This window comes from Balaenoptera borealis (assembly GCF_965194805.1).
Source record: "Balaenoptera borealis genome assembly, chromosome: 2".
Classification (NCBI taxonomy): domain Eukaryota; kingdom Metazoa; phylum Chordata; class Mammalia; order Artiodactyla; family Balaenopteridae; genus Balaenoptera; species Balaenoptera borealis.
Window position 1 is genome coordinate 110754914 of NC_138867.1, and position 21345 is coordinate 110776258.

Consider the following 21345-nt stretch of genomic DNA (forward strand, 5'->3'; position numbering starts at 1 on the left):
CCAAAAAAAAGAGAAATGCTGAGTTAGAGGGCATGCATATTGTTAAGGTTTTTCAAATATACTTCTGAACTGTTCTCCAGGACAGTTATAATATTTTATCATCCTAGGGTATAAAGAGAGCAATTTTAGTCACACTCTTATCAAAACTGTTTATTAAAACTTTTTTTTTCCATTTTGAAAGACCTACTGCATTTCTGCCCTCCAAAAATGTGTCATTATTTTATATTTCACTTCTTTGGTTACTGGTGAGACTCACTGGTTTAATGAACCATTATTATTCCTTTTTAAAAATACCTTTTGGTATTCTTCATGCTTTTTCCTACTGAATTATACTAAAGACCAACACAGTCTACTATAAAGTGGCAAATGTCTTCCCAGATTTTATATTTATATACTTTAACACAGGAAAACTTTAAATATTCATGTGGTTAAATCTCAGTCTTTGCCTTTGTGATTTCTGCTATTAGTAAATAAGTCCTACTTTAAGATAAATGTTCATATATTATGTACATGTAAATAATGGTATTTTTCCCTCTTACTCTATCATATTTCTTTTTCTTCTTATATGGCATTGGCTAAAACGTCCTGAACAATGATCAATATGACAACAGTGGGCTAATTTTTTAATATAATTACATTTCTATTACATAATTTGCTACATAATTAAAAATAATTAAGTGAAAAGTGATTTAACAACATGAAAAACTGTTAAATTTTTCCTTATGATAATAAATTGTTACAAAAATTTCTTTCATTTTAAATCAGGAAAAATGTATTATTGTGGATATTTTTGTCATGTGTGTAGTGGGGGTGGGCTGGGGATATTTTGGTGGCTCAAGTAATGGTATATTCTTTGCCTAGCATTACCTCCTTCTTAGCATTGTATACATTGTAAGATTAAGAGGAAAAGAAAAATTACAAATTTGTCTCAAAACCACCTGAAGTATAATCCTAGCTAAAGGAAAGAGAAGAATAATGAAATAGATGTGGGAGGAAATAATTTCACAGAATAAAGTATGCAGTGAGGCTGAGGACACAAAAAGACAGAGACTGACTCCCAGGACTGGAAGAGTCAACTGAATATAAATGAATACAATCCCAGGAAGAAGGATTCTTAGCCAACAGATATTTTGAATGTTGTGGGTCTACTGTCAAATTGGAAGCAGAATACTTCATCTATTCAGGTCTCCTTCGTAAGATGCACGCACCAAACTACCTGTTCTTAAGGTAGGCAAAGATCTGAGTCACCAAACACCTCTTGTTCCTATTTCTTTGCAAATAAGTCAATCCTCAGCATGTTGCTGACATTATCAGGTTTCTAAGTCTACAAGGCGTAATGATGTAGGGTCTTAATCCATGTGAACGAGATGCTTCTCTACTCTGGGCTAGAAAATGTAAGAAGTTGGAAATTTCAGTTTTCCAAAAGAAAGATACTGGACAGAATAGTTTCATTATCCCTTTTAACTCTATAAAAGGTGTCAAACAACTACTATTATTATCTGTATTGTTCCTACCCTCTTCACAAAAATAGGTCTCAGTTGTCCAGGACTCTAGAGTTCGATTTGTTTACTAGGTCTTTGGGGGCTGAGCCTCAGCCAGCAGAGCTGGCTGACCTGGAAGGAATGGGGAGATGTTCTGATCCCTTTTATTAATTTCTTCAGAGAAATTTATTCACAAAGACAGGTTGGGAATTTGCATACATTTCTCTTGCTGCTAACATACTATAACACCTGGGAAGGAACAGATATCTGTATCTTGTGTATCCTGCTAAACACTGTACTCTGTTACACTCTGTTAAATTGATACTCTGTTAAAACCACTTGTTTCACATGCAAAGGACAAACTGTCATATAGTCATATAAGTGGGATTCAGGCATCATAAATGGGTAGCTCTAGAACAGACCTGCAAATGGAATTATCCAAACGGTACTCCATAACCTAAACCTGGTGAATTCACCAAGATAATAAATGCCAAATTGGAAAACCATTTGTGAGACACTGGAGGAAAAAATTTCTCCACGCAGATATCAGTGTCAATGTAAACCTCTTTTTCCATTTTAGAATTGCTACCTCTTTTTCCATTTTAGAATTGCTTTTTCCATATATTTTCTTTACAAACATGTGTGTTAGCAGGAGAACATCATACATGCCAAACATAATACTTGGCACATGGCAGACACTCAAATGTTAATTGTTTAGATGAATGGTAAATATGAAGTTAGAATAAAGTTGAATCAAGAAGAAAAAATGATCTAAACATTTCAAATTTTAGGCACAAAACTAGAATGCACATAAAAATATAATCCTGTAAGCAAAACAGACATTTAAAAAGAATCTTGAAGCAGTACAGCATTTATCAGTCTTATGATTCATAGTCCATAATAAAATTCTTACATAATAGGTAAATGAATTCAAGAACTGAAATTCAGATACCTGGACTTCCATTCCAACCCAAGGGCAAAATTTCTAGAGTGTTAACTATCTCTCATAAACAAAATTAAAAAATGAGATAAGTGAAGGATACATGTTTTGACCCTGAGATTACACTAAAAATAGAAGAACTTTTTAGGTATTTAACATGATCATTTAACAAAAGCAGAAGACTGCCTCTTCATTCTGCTTTAAATTGTTAATCACTGTACAAATATTTATGGAGTGCCAGTTATACACCATCAGTGTTCTAGGTGATGAAGATGAAGTAATAAATGATATTGACAAAGTCTCTGCTTGCAGAAATTTGCTTATATTCAAGAGAGTAAGCGGTGGTTCAAGGAAAGGCACACAATAATCAAGTAAATAAGACAATCTGTATAGTGAAAAGTTCACAAAGCAAACACAGGATAGTGGTATAATGGTATGGATTAAGGATTGGCAAACTTGTTCTACAAAGGGTCAAACAGCAAATATTTTAAGTTCTGCAGGCCAAGAGGCAAAACAGATAATATTTCGTAGATACTTATATAACAAGAAAGAAAACAAATTTCCACAAAATTCTTGACAAAATTAAAAATATATTAATAATGCAAACCTACAACATGTAAAGATATGTAAACACAGAGGTTTAGGCAACACTGCAAACATCCACTAAAAGGGAACTGGTTAAACAACGTTATCAGATGTTTAAAAAATTGTGGTAGAATACATTCTGATACAGAAAGGTATTTACGGTACATTGCTAAGTGAAATGGGCTAAGTGGAAAAAAATTATATCATTTGGGGTGAAGGAAACGATACACACATTTTATGTGCTCTGAAATTTCTGGAAAGATACAGGAGTAAATGAACAATTCTTAATTCTGGAAAGCGGAGACTTTTATATTTTATCCTCCTTCTGCAAATAAAAACTTTAATATATGTTCCTTTTATAATTAAAAATTAGTTAAAATACTTGCAATGCAAAAAGAATTTGAAGTTTACTAAATATTAACGAAGTCAAATAAAAAGTTTGTGCTATTAAATAAAAAAGAGTAAGCAAAAAGTTCCATATGAAGACTCAGAAAAAAAAATTCAGTTTTAAAATCCTTTTAGCTACACTCTGAATTCTTCTTTTAGGCCTCATCTCACATTAAGTCCAAAAATTCTGAAAACACTTTTCACAAGTTACAGAATAGCATGTATACTCTAATTCTATGAGTATAAAAACATATATATTCAAAGAAAATGACTGAAAGAATACATGCCAGTTTACACTGGCAACCTTGTAAGTGTAGAGAAAAGTTCTGCTTTCTATTTCATTCAATTCTGTATTATTCGACTTTTAAAAATATAGTAAAATACTGCATACAAACATAAGCAATAAAATACCATAGTCTTCAAGATACTTACAGTAAAAAGCAACAGCTGTAGGCAGCAAAAACAAAGCAAAACCATAAAAAAGTCAGCAATCAAAAAGCAAACTATTAAACAGTTCTGTACCTTTGTCCTTACTTTCTAATAACAATTTAAAACATGCAGCAAAAACATAACTGAGATGTAGACTGATAAAAGTCAAACTTGGCTGATGTCACACATGTACTACAATATACATACGTGATGTACACAGCTAATCTAAAATTCAGTGCTGCCATATATGATTTACGGAGCTGAATTTGGAATTAATTGGTAATAAATATTTTATTCAACATAAATACAAATAGCACGGCAGAAGACCTTTCGTAAAGTTGCTCATTTGGGGGTTTAAAAATATAATTTTAAGTTAAATTCCTATCTTGTATGTGTTCATTTATATTGCTGATATGGACAAAGGCTGCATACTGAGCTTTGCAGACTGACCTTCTCTGAATAGATTTTAAAAGGGCATCTTCAGCCCTTTCAACATGTTTTCATTGAGAGAATTATGCAGTCAATCTGAAATCAAGTTGAGTAGTACATCCTCTTCAGAGATAAGAATTTCAGTGCCATGGGGCTTACAGTTTCTGAATTTTAGTAATTCCAACCTCTCTCTTCCTTTCGCTCCCCCAGCTAAATCCCCAACTTCTTCTCTCCCTCCTCTCCCTTCTACCCATCCCTTACCCACCCCGCAACCCAGCCACACTTCTAAATATGCCAGTGGCAAAAATATAGCCATAAATCAATAATCATAAGTCAATCAATCTACAAATCATATATCCCTAAATACTTGTCTTATTAAAGTACAGACGCATATTTAGTTTGTGCTTTTGCAGTGCTTAAATATTTTATTTGTGAACATAGTGTAAGAAGTACTGCTGTGGAACACACACACACACAGACACAGAAGTAAATTCCCATGCTACCACATGACAAGCAATGTAAGAGAGACAATGAAAATGTGCTAGAGATTTCTGGAAAAAGAGATACTGATTCTGCGTCAGAGGGACCTGGGATTCCCAGATGAGGTAACAACTGAGTTCAGCATTGAGGAATAAGAAACATTTCATGGGATATGCAGGGAGAAAACACCAAAGCTGGCAGACAATATGGGCAAAGAGAGTTCTGAAGGTACATGCCATACTCAGGAAAGACAGAAGAGGTAACAGTGGGGAGAATGGCAGAACAGGAGGCTAGAAAAGGGGTTGATAATTATGCTGTGAAAATTGGATACCAACAGTTACTAAGTTATTGTCTTTAGGCTCCAAACCCACGCTGCCCTGCCACAATGGGGCTGGGACTCTGCAAACCACATTTCTTCTTTGCCAACTGTCTCCCTCTTAGGTTCTGCCAAAAAAGGGCACCAGAGGTAGACTGCAAGGTTAGAGGAAGAAGAGACTTGCTGCTTTATGTTCTTACTTGTGGGTATTTGGCTCTAGTATCACTCAAGCAACACTCCTTCACCCTGGTAGTGGCATTTCTTTCAAGTGCCAGAAGCTGAATCCAGTTTGCAGTTTCCTGTGATGCCTTAGTGCTTGCTTTTTTACCTTTTTACGTAGAACACGTTACTTTATACTTGGTAACAATTTCTGATATTAAACATATGGAGTGGTTTCTATCTCATGACTGAACCCGGAACTAACAGAAATCACTAGAAATTTCTAAGCCAAGTAACGACTCATCGAAACCTTCACTCTAGAAAGAACACTGGTAGTCACGTAGAGAGTAGGGTGTGTCAAAGACAGATTATTGGGTTTAGGAATCTCTCTGAAGAGGGAAAGAAGCAACTGAAATAAAAAGGAAGAAACAATGTGCAGAACAACTTTCTACTGTGTTTTTATGTTATGCCTTACATTTTAAATTTATGTTGCTGTATTAAAACATAAACTTTACTACTACATTTATACTTCCTCCTAATATTGAGATTTATATAATTGAGTTCTTCCCTTTTCCCACTAGCTGATAGAGATTTAGCATCAAAACTGAAGCTGAATCACAACTATGCCCATCTTTGTAGAGGTTTTTTTTTTTTTTTAATTTTATAAGAGCGCCTTTTATATTGTTATAAAATTTGGAGAATGGATTGGTTAAAATGTTGAAACCTGAGACTGGAGATATAAGTAGTGGTGAGTTTATGAAAGCTCTCACTTACCACAGCAAGAAATTTGGCTTATAAACTTTTGACAATTTTATCAAGTAGAAATGGGCTTAGCTGCATGTAACAGAAAACCTAACAAAAGATTAAGCAAATGGACACATTTTTGTAGAGGTGTTTTTTTCCCTCCTCTCCTTGGACCCAAGTATATATTTCAGTTTTTAACTGCATGTGTCTTTTACTTAAAGCCATCTCAAATCCATTCAAATGGTGGATATATAAATAATTCTTCAAAGTGTTCCTTTGAAGTTACATAGTTAGATGACAATTTCTGCCTCTGAGCGTAAACAGATGCAGAAAAATAAACGATGTCCCACAATGAAAGTCTGAACACCAATGAAAAAGATGATATAGTACTTCAATTAACAATACTGTAGATAACAAAAACAACTTTAGCTTCAGGTGGTGGAGAGAAAAATCAGTGTTTCTAGAAAACTACTAACACATTTCTGTACATCACAGAGGAAGGTGAGACAACTTAGACTAAAATAATCTGTCTTATTCCTGTCCACATTCTGGGTGACATGTTTCTTGACTGAGAAGAAGTATCTCTGCTTTCATTCCATTGCTCTGATTAGGGTTACCAACAGATAATGTACTTCTCTTTCATATCGGAAGTACCACCACTCCAGTTTAGACAAAACGACATAATGTTCTCTTTAGCTTTTTTGCATTTAAGTCAAAATATAGAGGTGAGAAAAGAGGACTGCAAGCAAATACAGTATTTGTTGCACAAGGCTCAACCACCTATTTATCTGTCTGGTACCAACATGGCTGAATAAAATAAACAAAAATTACCTGAGGGATTAGAAAAATCCAACATGCTGGTGGTAGGCTGCAGGAGATCAGGGCTGCTGGATGAGAGTGTTCCAGGGATAGGCATTATGGCCAAACTGTGTCTACAGTGTCTCGTTCCCACAATGCTGTCGTCCTGTGACTGGCTCAGGCCTACATCACTTCAAAAGAATGTAATATATCACTTTAAAGTATTTGAGGGGTCTTAATAGTACACATTTCTGTTCCCTGTGCACTAAGACATAATAGGACCAATTCAAAGTAATGATTTTAAAATAGTACAGCAATTTAAAAAATAGGACAAGTGTAATAATGAAAATGGCAATAAAGTGTTTTCTAACAATTACACTCAAATAAAATTTAACTTACACATCTAGGTAATTCTACTACAGTTGACCCTTGAACAACGCAGGTTGAACTAAGCAGGTCCACCTATGCACGGATATTTCTCAATAGGAGTAAATACTACAGTACTAAACGGTCCGTGGTTGGTTGAATCTGCAGATGTGAGGAACCACAGACATGTAGGGCCAACTATAAATTTTACATGAATTAACCCCTGCATTGTTCAACGGTGGAATGTACATCGTAGAGAAATGTTTGTATTTCATATTTAGTTTCTGCTGGTTTTGGTAGAGAAAATGAACCTGAGTGGGGAGTCCTTGAGGTCTGCCAGTTTCATTAGACACTAATATATATACCCAACAATGCACAGGGCTGCAGCAAGGTTCATCCTCTTGACGGAAAAGCTTGGCAACCTTCTAGGCAAAGGATGGAGTTGGGTGTGAACCCAAGCCAAAAATATGGCAGGTTGTAGAAAACAATGGGGTCAGGTTCAAGTGACAAAATAAGACAGGTTGTAGAAAACAATGGGGCCAGGTTCAAGTGACAAAATAAGACAGGTCTTTAAACATGAGTAACCTGGGAACTGCTCAAACCAGCAAGTACAGAGAAAAGAAAACAGGAAGACGACATAGAAAATAGCAACAAACAACAAGAGCAATTTATGTGACAAATAGAAAGGAGAAGGAAAAAGAGGACCAAAAATGAAAATAGAAGAAAAAGAATTTTACAGTCTCTAGTTTATTCTAAGGGTATATTATTTCTTGTGTGATCTCTCAAGTCTAGTTATTTGGCTGTTCCCTAGATGAGAACATCAAAACCAAAGCAGAAAGCAAGTCATCGAAAGTTAACTGCCTGTAAAGGTTTCAAAAACAAGTATCAATTAAATGGTCATATTTAAGCAAATATTTTCTTTAAAATATTTTAGAGGTGTTAAATAGGCAATTCTAAAACCATTTAAGAAAAAAAATAACAACAAATAAATGTAACCCTGTCACTTAAGGTTTAGATATCCCCAAAAGTTCTATAAAACACAGGATAAGCAAAACAGTCCTATACAAACATAGGACAGCAATGAAGACTTCCGTCAGCATCAACAACCAAAATACCACTTAGTTCTAAGCATTGGTTTTAACTGGTTAAAACCAATGCTTTGGGTTAATATTAATTCCCATCTATATTTTTTTCAATGTAGCATTCTACCCAGTATTTGCTACATATACAAACAGTTATCACAGAATACTTACCTATTATCTTGGGATGGATTAATAAGGTCTGAGTGATATGGGATACTTCCTGAATATGTTAGGAGTTAAAAATAGGATGCAGGCAGATTAGGAAACTATGTAAGATGGAGTTTAGAGGACTGTTAAATAAACAGCTAAAGGACTGTTAGGAGCCAGACAAGGATGAGAGCCAGGACAAGACAGAGAGAGAGAAGTCAGGGAGAAGCATGAAGGCATGGAAAAAAGCAAAGATAAGTGTGTCAAGAGCAAGCTATGTCAGACAGACCTGGGTTATTAGCTGTGTGACCTCAGGGAAATTTCTTTCTGTTTCTGAACCTTGGTTACCTCCAAAATTGTGAATAATACTATTGATCCCCCAGGACTATGGCAAAGATTAAATTAGGTAATGTAGGTGAGCATTTTGGCACAGAGAAAAACAGGATTCCTACTTTTAAGAAGATAGTAGTACTTTTACTGAAATTAAAATAGAATAATACAGGGACTTCGCTGGTGGCACAGTGGTTAAGAATCCGCCTGCCAAGGCAGGGGACACGGGCTCCAGCCCTGGTCTGGGAAGATCCCACATTCTGTGGAGCAACTAAGCCCATGCGCCACAACTACTGAGCATGCACTCTAGAGCGCGCGAGCCACAACTACTGAAGCCCGTGTGCCTACAGCCTGTGCTCCACAATAAGAGAAGCCACCACAATGAGAAGCCTGTACACTGCAACGAAGAGTAGCCCCGCTCGCCGCAACTAGAGAAAGCCCACGTGCAGCAACGAAGACCCAACACAGCCAAAAATAAAGTAAATTTATATATATTAAAAAACAAATAGAATAATACATACCTAGGAAGGATTTTACACAATTCACACTGAGAAACAGAGGGGGGGCAGGGTGGGTACAACAGGTAAAGGCACTACAGAAAGAGGAAACGCTTTCCTGGGGGAGAGAATGCAGTCTAATCTTACAGATAAAGCAAAGGGAATATTTTATTTGACAAGAAATTTTTATTTATGTTAAGTTGGTTCCTTACAATTTTTTTTAAAGATTTTTTTGATGTGGACCATTTTTAAAGTCTTTATTGAATTTGTTACAATATTGCTTCTGTTTTATGTTTTGGTGTTTTGGCCGAGAGGCATGGGGGATCTTAATTCCCCGACCAGGGATTGAACCCGCACTCCCTGCATTGGAAGGCGAAGTCTTAACCACTGGACTGCCAGGGAAGTCCCGGTTCCTTATAATTAGGTATGTATTCCTAAAGATCAGCGCTAAATGTTTTAAGATTAGGTAAGAGAAAAAAAGGAGGGGGGCTTTCACACATATTTTATTTATAGCTTTGTAAGTATTTTGGCAACAATTCATATTACATAAAAAATAAAGATTTTTAAAAATACAAGTCTTTCTTTTATTTCTGAAAACAAACCTGCCAGTTAGTTTTTGGACACAGAGAGTCAGGTAAATAAATCCAAGGAAGCAAACTGTTAAAAAGATTATCTGGTCCTACTAACAACCAAAGTCGAAACAACCTTAACAATGTTAAAAAGTTACAATTTTCTATTAAAGAGAATTGGCTGTCACTTGCAATAATCTGGAATTTACTACAGAGACTCAGAAGTGCATGAAATACTAAAAGTCTTTACCTCTCTTACTGATGTTATTTAGCATTACCTCTGCTTTTTAATAAGCAATAGCTATGACACTGCACAGTTAAAATAATATAAAGCTGGTTACAAATTCATGGTAATTAAGGTGAGAACATATATAAATGAAAACTATACTAATGTTATGTACAACCCCTGCTATGACATTAATGAAATAGAATCTAATTGACAAAATATCCACGCTTGCTTGGAAGCTGAATTTATAAAGCCTATTTGCAAATAATTATGTCATTTCTTACCAAAAGAGTCTCCTAACAAGGTGATGCACTAACAGAAACAAGATAGTTTTGAAAAATTCCTCAATAATTCCTGATACTGAATTTACTTAGAATAAAAGTATATTTTAGTTTCATTACATGAAACTAAAAAGGCTGCATAAATATCATCAATATGCAAATAAAAAATAATCCCAATATTAAAAGCAAACAAGGAAAGAATGCTGACAACAAATGGAAAGAAAAAGCTAATTCCTAATAAGCAAACAAGGCAGTCTACTTCTGGGACTGTTACAATGAATTATATACTTAGACAATCCATGATGAAAGAAAACAAAAGGTATGATTTAGATTTCCTGAACTGTGAAATATTTCCAGGTCAAGAAAATCCACATTGCTATGTCTTAATTTACAGATGTTATTCAAAATCAATCAGTGTTTTTTTTTTTTTTTCACTTCTAATTTTCAGGAGTATTCTTTCATTTTAAAATTATGTCATGGTTAGGGGTTTGGGGAATTACCTATTCTTATCTCAACTATTTGTTCCTTCCTTACATTCATTTTTTTTACTCCTCTCACAGATGTGGACATTCTCTCTTACAGTATTTCTATGACAACTCATGCCCTACTCTTAAAGTGGGTGCTGCAAAAGGCAGAGCCAAGTGCCCCTTCCAAAGAGTCCTGACACATAGGAGCCATCAAGAAATTGTGGAATTAAACTCATAAAAAATTTTTCTCAATTAAAAAATATTCAAACCAAAAAATTTTTAAAATACAAAAAACAAGCAAGCAAGCAAGAAATGGAAAATTTACCTATAAAGCTACTTAGAGAAAACCACAATCAACCTTCTTCCTTCTAGTCATTTCGTGGTAAATAGCACAATTTATTTAACCAGTCTTTTGCAACTGGACATTTAGGGTTTTCCAATTTTGTTTTATTATGAATAATATTACTAAGAACATCTGTATATAAATCTTCATCTAATTATTATCAGAAATTGAATTACTGAATCAAAGCTATGAACATTTTTAAAGCTCTTACTAAAAAAAAATGCCCAAATGCTTTATAGAAAGGTTGCATCATTTTATGTTCCCACAGCAATCTGAGCTTATTATCTCTCTTGCGTTATCAATTCAGAAACTGACTATTCTAACAACCTGTGGTGAAACAAACAATATTCCATTTAAAACTGTGTACCCTTGATTATTATTATTATTTTAATTTTTGGCCTTGCTGCACAGCTTGCGGGATCTTAGTTCCCCATCCAGGGATTGAAGCCAGGCCCATGGCAGTGAAAGCGCTGAGTCCTAACCACTGAACGGCCAGGAAATTCCTTATCCTTGATTATTACTGATTCAGAACATCTGATTCATGTTCTCTGACTGTTTTTCTACTGAACTTCTAGTGATGTGTGTGTGTGTGTGTGTGTGTGTGTGTGTGTGTGTGTGTGTGTGTGTGTAGCAAAAGGGATTGTCTGAATTAATTTGTAATGATTTAGTGCAAAGAACACACATTCTCAAAAATGCAAAGTAGCCAGCCTGAATTGTAAAATGACAAATTCATTCTCTCTGTAAAATAGGGTCCAGTAGAAAAACGTAAAATAATTTGTTTTGGGGGTATTTATATAATTATTTATATAAAATATAATTTATAAAATTATTAGCATTATGTTTAGAAGAGATAACCAGTTTAATATTAACTCCCAAAGGGCAGCATTTTATTCATATTTGTATTCACAGCCAACAGCCTCCTGCTGGCACAAAGGAGACAATAAATGCTTGCTAACAACAACAACAAAAAAATCCCTCTGAGTTTAAGTAAAACGATTTTTATTAGATCTTTCATTTTGGGAGGTCCTAATATAAAGAAATAATGCTTGAAAATTTAACTGCTCCTGGCTACCTCAATTTCCTGCCTCCTGCTGTAAGCAAAGATAGAATCCAACTGGAGTAACCAATTTCCACTTCCTGAAGGAAACGTTATAGAGATGAGATGTTGATTTAGATGCCTGACACTTGAATATAGCTGGGTGAAATGTGACACAGACAAGCTAACGTTAGTTGCAATCACAGTGTTCTCTGGCTTTTCATGACACACGTCACAACACTGCCACAATGTGTTCAAAATGAGACCCTGTTAAAGGAGATACATGTATTCCAGACCAAACACCCAAGGTTTTCTGGAAATGGAACTCAGAGCATTACCTCCTGAGGAACTCCCCTTGTGAACTCTTTTCTGCCTTCTGGTCCTCCATTCCTTTCTCTTTTCCTCAGTGCCTTCATGCAGCCTTTCTGTCATCCAAAACTGTCCCCAATCTCTTCAGTGTGGGCTGGTCCCTCTAATATTTTCCTTATTCAATTCTCATTTGTGAGAAGCAGCTTATTCTTACAGTGTTTGCCATGCTGCTGTCGTACTACAGTATGCTCTATATTAAAAGAATCTTGCTATTTTAAAGTTATGATATTTTATAAACCTCAAGGAGAACAGTTCACTCAAAAAGGAATGAGTAATAAACTTTCTAGAAACGAGAGACATTATGAATACAGCTCAGGATGTTTCAATCCTCTGTGAGCCCCAAATTAAATGAAGAATAAACGTGTTTCCCTGAATTGAAAATAAAAACTCATGAAGAAGAGCATTTTCTGACCAGGAAATTCTTGAGATCTTTAATTAAAAGATGAGAGCTGACATTCACCTTGTTCCAAGTTGCCTTCTAATTAATTGCCTTGCTATTACTGCTACATTGTGCTCCACCTTCAACCCCAAATCACTATCAGAGCTAAAAGAGAGCTCTTCCTCAAAGATCTTACCACAAATCTTACCACATCATATGCCTTTGATGGCTCCCTATTATGACATGGTGAAGTCCATATCTTTAGCATAATATTCAAAATCCTTCACTTACCTATCTATCATGCTTCATCTTTAGGTGTGCACTGAGAAACACAGTCTACTCAAACCTACCAAGCTTGCTCCTGCCTTTGTACACATCAAAACATTTATCACCCTGTAATGGACCACTTGCCTAGTTTTCCCTTTTAGATGATCAACTCTTGCAGGGCAAGAAACTTGTTCTACTTCCAATATTTCTGTCTCTGGATATTGTGCCTATTTTATAATAAATGTGTGAAGAATAAAGGGTTCCTGCTATGAATTCCTTAAAGGCAGGGACTACCTCTTTCCAGCTCTATAATTAACATCTGGAACAGTGCCAAAAACTCTCAGGAGCCCCAAATTAAGTATTTTCTTTGAATATGCTTTCTTTTCTCTTTTTTTTCCCCACTGATTCATTGTCTTAATTCAACAAATACTGAGTGACTACTATGTGGTAAGTACTGTATTTGATTAGAACGTTTGTGATTACTTTAGAAAGTAGATAATATAAAATATACACAGATATAATATATACTAGAGTAATTCCAAGTCATGACCCTGTATTCATTTTATCAGTATTTTACAGGCTTTAATTTGCATTTAAGTTCCTGAAGTTTTACTAAGTTTTGGTGACATTTCATTTTGAAAATAGAAATAAATTTGATTGAAAAGGTCAGCTTTAGAATTCAGGAAGGAATAAATAGTGCAATAAGAGAAAGACGATTTAAAAGGCAAAAAAATAGGGCTTCCCTGGTGGCACAGTGGTTAAGAATCCACCAACCAATGCAGGAAACATGGGTTCGAGCCCTGGTCCGGGAAGATCCCGCATGCCACGGAGCAACTAAGCTCGTGCACCACAACTACTGAGCGTGCACTCTAGAGCCCGCGAGCCACGACTACTGAGCCCGCATGCCACAACTACTGAAGCCTGCGTGCCTAGAGCCTGTGCTCCACAACAAGAGAAGCCACCGCAATGAGAAGCCCGCGCACTGCAACGAAGAGTAGCCCCCGCTCGTCGCAACTAGAGAAAGGCCACACGCAACAACAAGACCCAATGCAGCCAAAAATAAATAAAATAAAAAAATAAAATTTTTAAAAAAAGGCAAAAAAATAGTATCAGTGAATATGTCCCAAGTTTTAAGGTGTCCAAATTTGTAGATCAAGGGACTGATATTGGACCAAAAATATACAAAAAAAGATTTCATAAAATAAAATGAGCAATCTTTTCTAAAATTCACAACAAGGCTAATGGAAGAATACATAATCTAACAATGGTAACTTCTTGGAAGTGATGAGGAGACATTTAGAATTTACTCTTACTTATTTATGGATTGCTTGTAGATTTTATGATGCAATAGTTGTATAAAAAACAAAACTGACCCAAAACTTCCCTTCTCCCACAAAAATCTTTACGGTCAATAGGAAAATGCCTACATGACTAAGATTGCTGTTACCTACCTAAACAGTTTTGGAGGCAAGATACTAAATCGTGTTTTATCCAAAATTTTCCTGATTTTGTTTCTTCCACCTGAAACAGTATTTGCTTTTATTTTCTTGTTTCCTTTCTCCTGTGATGTCTGTTCAATATCTCCTGGTACATCCTGGATTGAGTGGCGATTACTTTTTTTTTCAGCAATTTTGGGAATATGAGGAACACCAGATTTCTCTTGTTCGGTCCTAGTAAGCAACTCTTTGAACACTGTGGAAATAAATAAATAAAACTGTCATTTCTTTTCTTTTCATTAGAAAGTTTTTATATCCACAACAAATTTTAAAAATAAACATAGTTGCTTTCTATCACTGGGCCTTTCACAGCCTCATTCATTAAAACTCATTTCATTACGAAATTTATACTCACCCTTTATTAATCAGCTATATCCATTTTTCAGCTTTTATACCTGACTGTACTTATGATGTTGTCCAACAGTGATAAAAGAAATTCACTGGGGAAAACAGAAATGAAGCAGGCAGATTGCCAGCATGTTTCAAAAGCCCAAGGTTCCTATTTAGGTAATAAGCAGTATAATTGCTAATCAACCCAGATTTTATAGAAATAGATAATTAGATTCTATTATTTATATGTTATCCCTCACCATTTGAGATGAGATATAAGTACTATAAGTCAGGCCCTGTTTTGTAAAATTTAGCCATCAACAAAATGGGAAGAGCTCTGCTGGACCTGCTTTTACCAGAAATAAATAGTACTAAATTTTGTAATATATGACAATTTCCTCAAGGTAACATCTGTGAGACTTAATTCAGTAGAGTGAAAGCCACTAAGCATTCACTACAGCGGTCTGAAGTAAAAAACCAAGCATTTATAGATAACTTTCTATCAATCCTAAGTCTGGTGAGTTATACTTCATCCTTAAGGAAAGTACAAGCACAGTGGGGCATTTGCCTTTCCAGCAATCTCTTTGCCTAGATCCAGGCAAGCTTATGAAAAGCACAGTTTCTGTCTTCAAGATAACAGAAATCTTTGGGAGTCACCTTTCAAAGATACCTTGCTTGATTAAAATACAGTAAATTCTTTTCAGTCGTCTTAAAAAATTTCACTTTATTTTAAGCCACGTGGTAAAAATAAAAATGCTTTTTTGAGCTAAAATCAAGATACTCACCAATTCAAAAAATATTTACTGACCTACGAACACGTCAAGCACTATGCTAGATGTTTGCAGATTCCTCCTGTTGTGAAACATAGTCAGTCAAAGATATATGGTACAGAGAGAACATAACGCGAGGAACTAGTTAAGAGAGCAAGAAAGGGAAAATTGTCCTTCATTAAGTCACTGTGTTAAGAGATCAGTAAAGTGAGTTGATTTTAACTAGGCAAAGGGAGAAGAAGGATTAATTCTAGGTAGAGGAAATCTCAAGTTTAAAGTACCTGTGGTAGAAGGAAAATTCAAGAAAATGAAGATGACTGAAGAACAAGGTAGAGAAAGGGCTTGATAATGCTATGGTAAGGTGTCTGAATTTTCTGTTAAGAGCAACAGGAAATCTCTGGGCAGCAGATATCCCTGGCTGCAGTGTGTATGTAAGGTGACTCAAGAGTGTAAAAAGTAGTTTATATCTTCACTGGACTTGTGTATATAAGTAAAAATCTGCAGAGCTTGTGATTTGTAGATAAAGAAATGATTGTGTTAAACTAAAAAAAAATAGTGAGGGACAAAAATTAATGTCAGTAAGCAAATGTAATTACAATACCATTAAACATCAATATCAGATATAATATATGAACCAAAAATGAAGGTGTCCAAGAATTAATAAAAGAAATGTTTAATAAATTTGACTACACAAAGATTTAAGATTTCTCTCTCTACATATATGTATGTGTGTATGTGTATTTATACACACAACCCAAAACAAATGAACAAACAAAGAAAGTCAAAAGACAACTGGGGAAAAAATTTGCAACCCTTAGGACCAAGAGATACTGTTATTTATTTATAAGGCATTCAAACAAATCAATAAAAGATGAATAACTCAACATAAAAATGGACAAATGAAGACTGTTCATAAAGAAGAAATGTTAGCACATAAGAAAAGTGCTCAACTTCCTTCATTATTAAAGACTGTGTATCAGGAACTGTAAAGTTGATTATACCCACTGCAGAGGCATTCTTATACATTGATGAATGAAGTGTACATAGACTGGGGAAACTTTTAGAAAGTAAAACCGCAGTAACTATAAAAGTAATTCCACTCTGAGGAATTTATCTTATAGCTATATCTATATAAACATAAAAGATAAGTACAAAAGGATTATTACATCATTGTAAATAGCAAAAACTATAAACAACCTAAAACATCCATCAATATGACATCAGATCAATAGATTATGATAATAGTGTGATGGAATTCGATGCAATAACAATTACACAAGAAGTAAACCTGTATGAAACTGCTGTGGAAAGGTATAGAATATTGTACACAATATGGTCCCACTGGGTGTCTTTCTTTAGTACTGTAATTTACAAAACATGCATGTATTACTTTTATTAAACAATTAAAATGCTAATAATAAAATTATCTGAGTGGTTGGATTTTTAAAGATGTTAAGAAAGTTGTGAAAAGTAAGAGGAATGGATGAATAAAAACTCCAGAGCAGGAAGAGGGTAAACTGAGATTGCCAGCTGTTTTCTTCTCTGGGGACATTGCTGAATCTAAATATAAACAAAAGGTGAGGCTCAGGTGGAAGGACTCTACTAGAGGAAAGAGAAGTTTTGATGGCTGCGAGTACTGGCAAGAAAACTGGAATACAGAGAGGCACCAAAGCAGTGTCACTTTTCTTCATGAGATATCTCTATTAGTAAGACAAGGCATGAGGCTGGAAATTTCTTAGACTCTCATGGTACTCAGGAGACAAAGTCACACAACAGGGAGAGACTTCCAACAAACACACAACAGATTTATCTGCTTGGGGTGGGAGGCTGAAGAGCTAAGCTCAAAATCTCTGAAGGGAAAAACTTACAAAAAAAGGAGACAGAAAGGTACCAGATTCTGAATCAAGAGATTGGAGGTGGGGGAGGAGGTAGGAGGACAAGGTTGAATAAGCAGAGTCAAATTTCCCACAATCTCTGAGTTGTTAGAGACAAAGTTCCATTAGAGCAGGGGCCTACATCAAGCACATGACAGACAAGTCTCTCAACTTGAAACCAATGGACACAGTCTAAGTAATTCTGCAACCCAGCCTGACCCAGCTCAATTCCGCTTACCCTATGTGATTAAACAGAGGAAATGGCAAATCCTATCTGTGAGAAAATACTAATTTCACTACTAAGGTTCCTTTGTATACAAAGTACAGCATACAATAAAAATTTTAAGACTCACAAAGAAAGAAAATAGCCAGAGGGAAAAACAGAATAAAAGATAATCCAAATGTTAGAATTAACACACAAGGACTTTATAATATAACCATTACAAATATATTAAAGAACATAGAGGAAAAGAGAGAAAATGGATGAAAAGATGAAGAAAAAGATGAAGAAGTGCAACAGAGAACTGGAGATTCAAGTGGATATTCCAGAACTGAAAAATATCTAAAATTAAATTCAGTGCATGCATTTATCAGTAGACTGCATACAGCAGAAAATAGGATTATTTTCTTAAACACAGGTCATTACAAAATACCCAAACTGAAAGAAAGAAAAAATTGGAAAGAATAGAACAGAATGTAAGAGATAGATGGGATGCAAATCTTCTAACATATAAGTAACTGATTTCCCACATGGGAGGGAAAGAAAAGGGGCAGTAGTAATTAATAATGGCCATGAAATTTTGAAAACTGATAAGCAAACAACAATGCACAAATTCAAATGCTGAGCAAACCCCATACAAAATAAATACAAAGAAAACTGTGACGAATCCTTGTTACAGTTAAAACTGCTCTGAGTCGTATTTGCATCCCATGGGAAATGCTGGTATTTTTGTTTAGCCTTCTGCGGGTTGTGGTTCCAGTGTTCAATTTTCAAAGCCTCTGCAGTGCTATACAGATCTGTCCACTTTGTACCACCTAGTGGTCAGTCTGGGACCTGAGTAGAGGTCTGCTTGGGCCAGTTCTCAAAGTCTATGATATGCTAAATACGATCAGATTCACGCACCTACAGGATGGGGGTGAGCCCAGGATTTCATAAACAACTTTATGGGGTTGTTTTCTCCATCTTAGTTATCAACCTGGTACTTTCTAGTTCCTTAGGCCCCCTTTTTTGGACCTCTAGAGGGAAACTGTCCACTGCAGTGCCTTAGGGGACAAGTAGAGGGGAACAGAGAGAGTGGGGGGAAAAAGCAGTGACACTGGTTTTGTTTTCTTGGAGCCACTGCTTCACTAAAGGGTGAGGAACATTTTCTCAGTCAATGCCACTGGATTGCTTGGAGGCTGGGGCCTGAGAATATGGAGAAAACAAGAGTGAAAAAAAAAAAAATCTGTGGGAATTCCCCCTCTGTCTGAGCTTTAGGAGTTTCCTTTCCCATTCCTTAAGTCAGGCTGCTTCAGGGTCCTTCTAGATCTGCACCATAATATTCACATCCAGGTTTCATGTTGCCTTGAGTCCAGTCCGGGGGATACTGGAGTGAAAAAAAATGGTAAATTCACTTCTGGTGGTGGTACTTTGAATTCTCTGAGTTCTCAAATAGATGGATCATGATTTTTGTTTAGGTTTTATTGTTGAGTTCAGTGGGAAATGAAGGGTAGCATGTTGTTTACTCCATCTTAACCAGAACCAGAATCCTTAATTTGCTTTTTATCTTCAGGGACATAAGGACATATCAAATAGCACCTTAAAGTCTGTGTTTGATATTCTGGAGCTCCTACGGTTCTGTTTCTGTTGGTTCTGGCTTAAAATGATTTTTAAGAGGGCCTCACAATGTTGGATTGTTTGACTCCGTATTTGGAAACTTATTTTTACAAATAATAGGCTGCTGCTAGCATCTTCTAAAGAGGATTTCTATTTTCTTTTGCCAGGTACTGGAGACCTAGGGCCAGGTCAAAACTTGAGGTTCTTCTGAGTTGCCTAGAGTACAGTCCACATTCTCTTCAGAGTTAGATACTCAAGTTCTCAATCAGGAACAAATGTTGTTATGCTAGAGTGTTCTGGCCTTTAGTAGGCTCTACGCTACGAACCTTCTCTCAGCAGCTCCTTCTCTCAGCTACATTCTATGGATGGGAAAATAGCCCTGGGAAATAAAACATCCTTTGGGGGGTACAGTCTCAGGATGAGTGGTAAGGGATTTGACACATCCAGAGTTTGTGATTTTAACAAGTGCAGGATTCCAACTCTTTCAACTTTTCCTGGGAGCCTATTGCCAAAAAAAGCTCAGTCTCTCAGTTGTTTTTTCTGTACTGGTAAATGCTCCAGGGCAGATATGGCTCCAGTTTACCTCTTTAAGGTCTAACTTCTCTGTTCAATGGCAGGTAGCTCTTCACTAGCCAGCTCCTTTAGTTGTTCTCAGTCAATACTAGAAATAGAAGACAAGTTTTTTAAACTAATTTTGCTCAGATTATAGGTGGTCCTTTGAATTGGGAGTCACATCTTTCTTTCATTCTGGAATGGCCTCTGCCATTGTTTCCTAAATACTTTCTTCTTCACATTTTCTTTTAGATCTCTTGGAATAGTGCTCAATTGCATTTTGTCTTTTTTTGCTCTATAAAGTTGATTTTCTCAAGTTACCTACTCATTCTACTGAATGTTTCTGTCTTTTCTACTAAAATATGCCTTTGCATATTTAAAATAACCCCAAGAGGTATTTTTCTCAGTGACTGTCTTTTTTCCAAATATCCTGTTCTTGTTTTAAGGAATGAATTTTTAAATCTCTCTGTGCTGAGTTCTAGAAATGGTTTTCTTCTCCTCCTCAAATTAACTATTTTCTCCAAAATCTATAAGCTCACTTACTAGGTTCTTTACCATCACCCCTCAATAATCCTGGTTCTCTTATAACTGGTGATCCCTTGCTGTCAGTTCTAATTAACACAAAATGAGCAAATACCTAGTATCATCTAAACAAATCTGTTTTCTGGTCACAGCTTGCCTTTTTGTAGGTGTTTTGACTGTGAATTCCATGCAGGATGACCTAACTGCTCAACTTTGCTTCATGATAATGCCAGAGTTACTGGGACTTTATTCCAGGCACCACATCCAGGCTAAAATGCTCCATTTCAACAAATTTTCTACTAATATTTCTTTGAGATACTCTTTGGTGTTTTTTGCATGAGGAGAATGTTGGCTGATTACACTCTGGCTGGGGCAAGGAAGGAGGTCTTGAGGGTACGGGCCCCCTTCTGTAGCACCACGTAACTCCCACACTCTGCAACATCCAATCTAGGGTTCTGTTGGGCAATTGCTTCTCACCATCCAAAGAGTTCAGAGGTTGTGGTTTCTCTTCCTCTTGCAGCCTTCAGATCAATTTTGTCTCGCAGGGTCCATGTTGTTAACCACTACATTATACTACCTCTATGTTTTTATACACAACCACATTTGATACTAGTTAGTAATTATTATGTGCCAGGAACAAAAAAAGTTTAAAGGTACTGATGCTTATAAGTACCCTACGAGGACTTCCCTGGTGGTGCAGTGGTTAAGAATCCGCCTGCCAATGCAGGGGATATGGGTTCGAGCCCTGGTTCGGGAAGATCACACATGCCGCAGAGCAACTAAGCCCGTGTGCCACAACTACTGAGCCTGCACTCTAGAGGCCGCGAGCCACAACTTCTGAGCCCACGTGCCACAACTACTGAAGCCTGCACACCTAG

General features: G+C 36.0%; 1 protein-coding gene and 1 long non-coding RNA gene across 10 annotated transcripts in view; one reads left to right on the top strand and one right to left on the bottom strand.

Moving 5' to 3' along the window:
* The window catches only part of LOC309623702, a 248219-nt gene that overhangs the window by 57273 nt on the left and 169601 nt on the right, over positions 1 to 21345 (top strand). The gene's annotated exons all lie outside the window — the stretch shown is intronic.
* The window catches only part of RAPGEF6 (Rap guanine nucleotide exchange factor 6), a 233864-nt gene that overhangs the window by 44345 nt on the left and 168174 nt on the right, over positions 1 to 21345 (bottom strand). For all 9 annotated transcript variants that reach the window (XM_082380768.1, XM_082380767.1, XM_082380766.1 and 6 more), the window contains 2 exons: positions 14559 to 14799; positions 6782 to 6939 (listed from right to left, as the gene is read on the bottom strand). In XM_082380768.1, coding sequence (XP_082236894.1) covers positions 6782 to 6939; positions 14559 to 14799 — 399 coding nt within the window. The remainder of the gene's footprint in view (positions 1 to 6781; positions 6940 to 14558; positions 14800 to 21345) is intronic.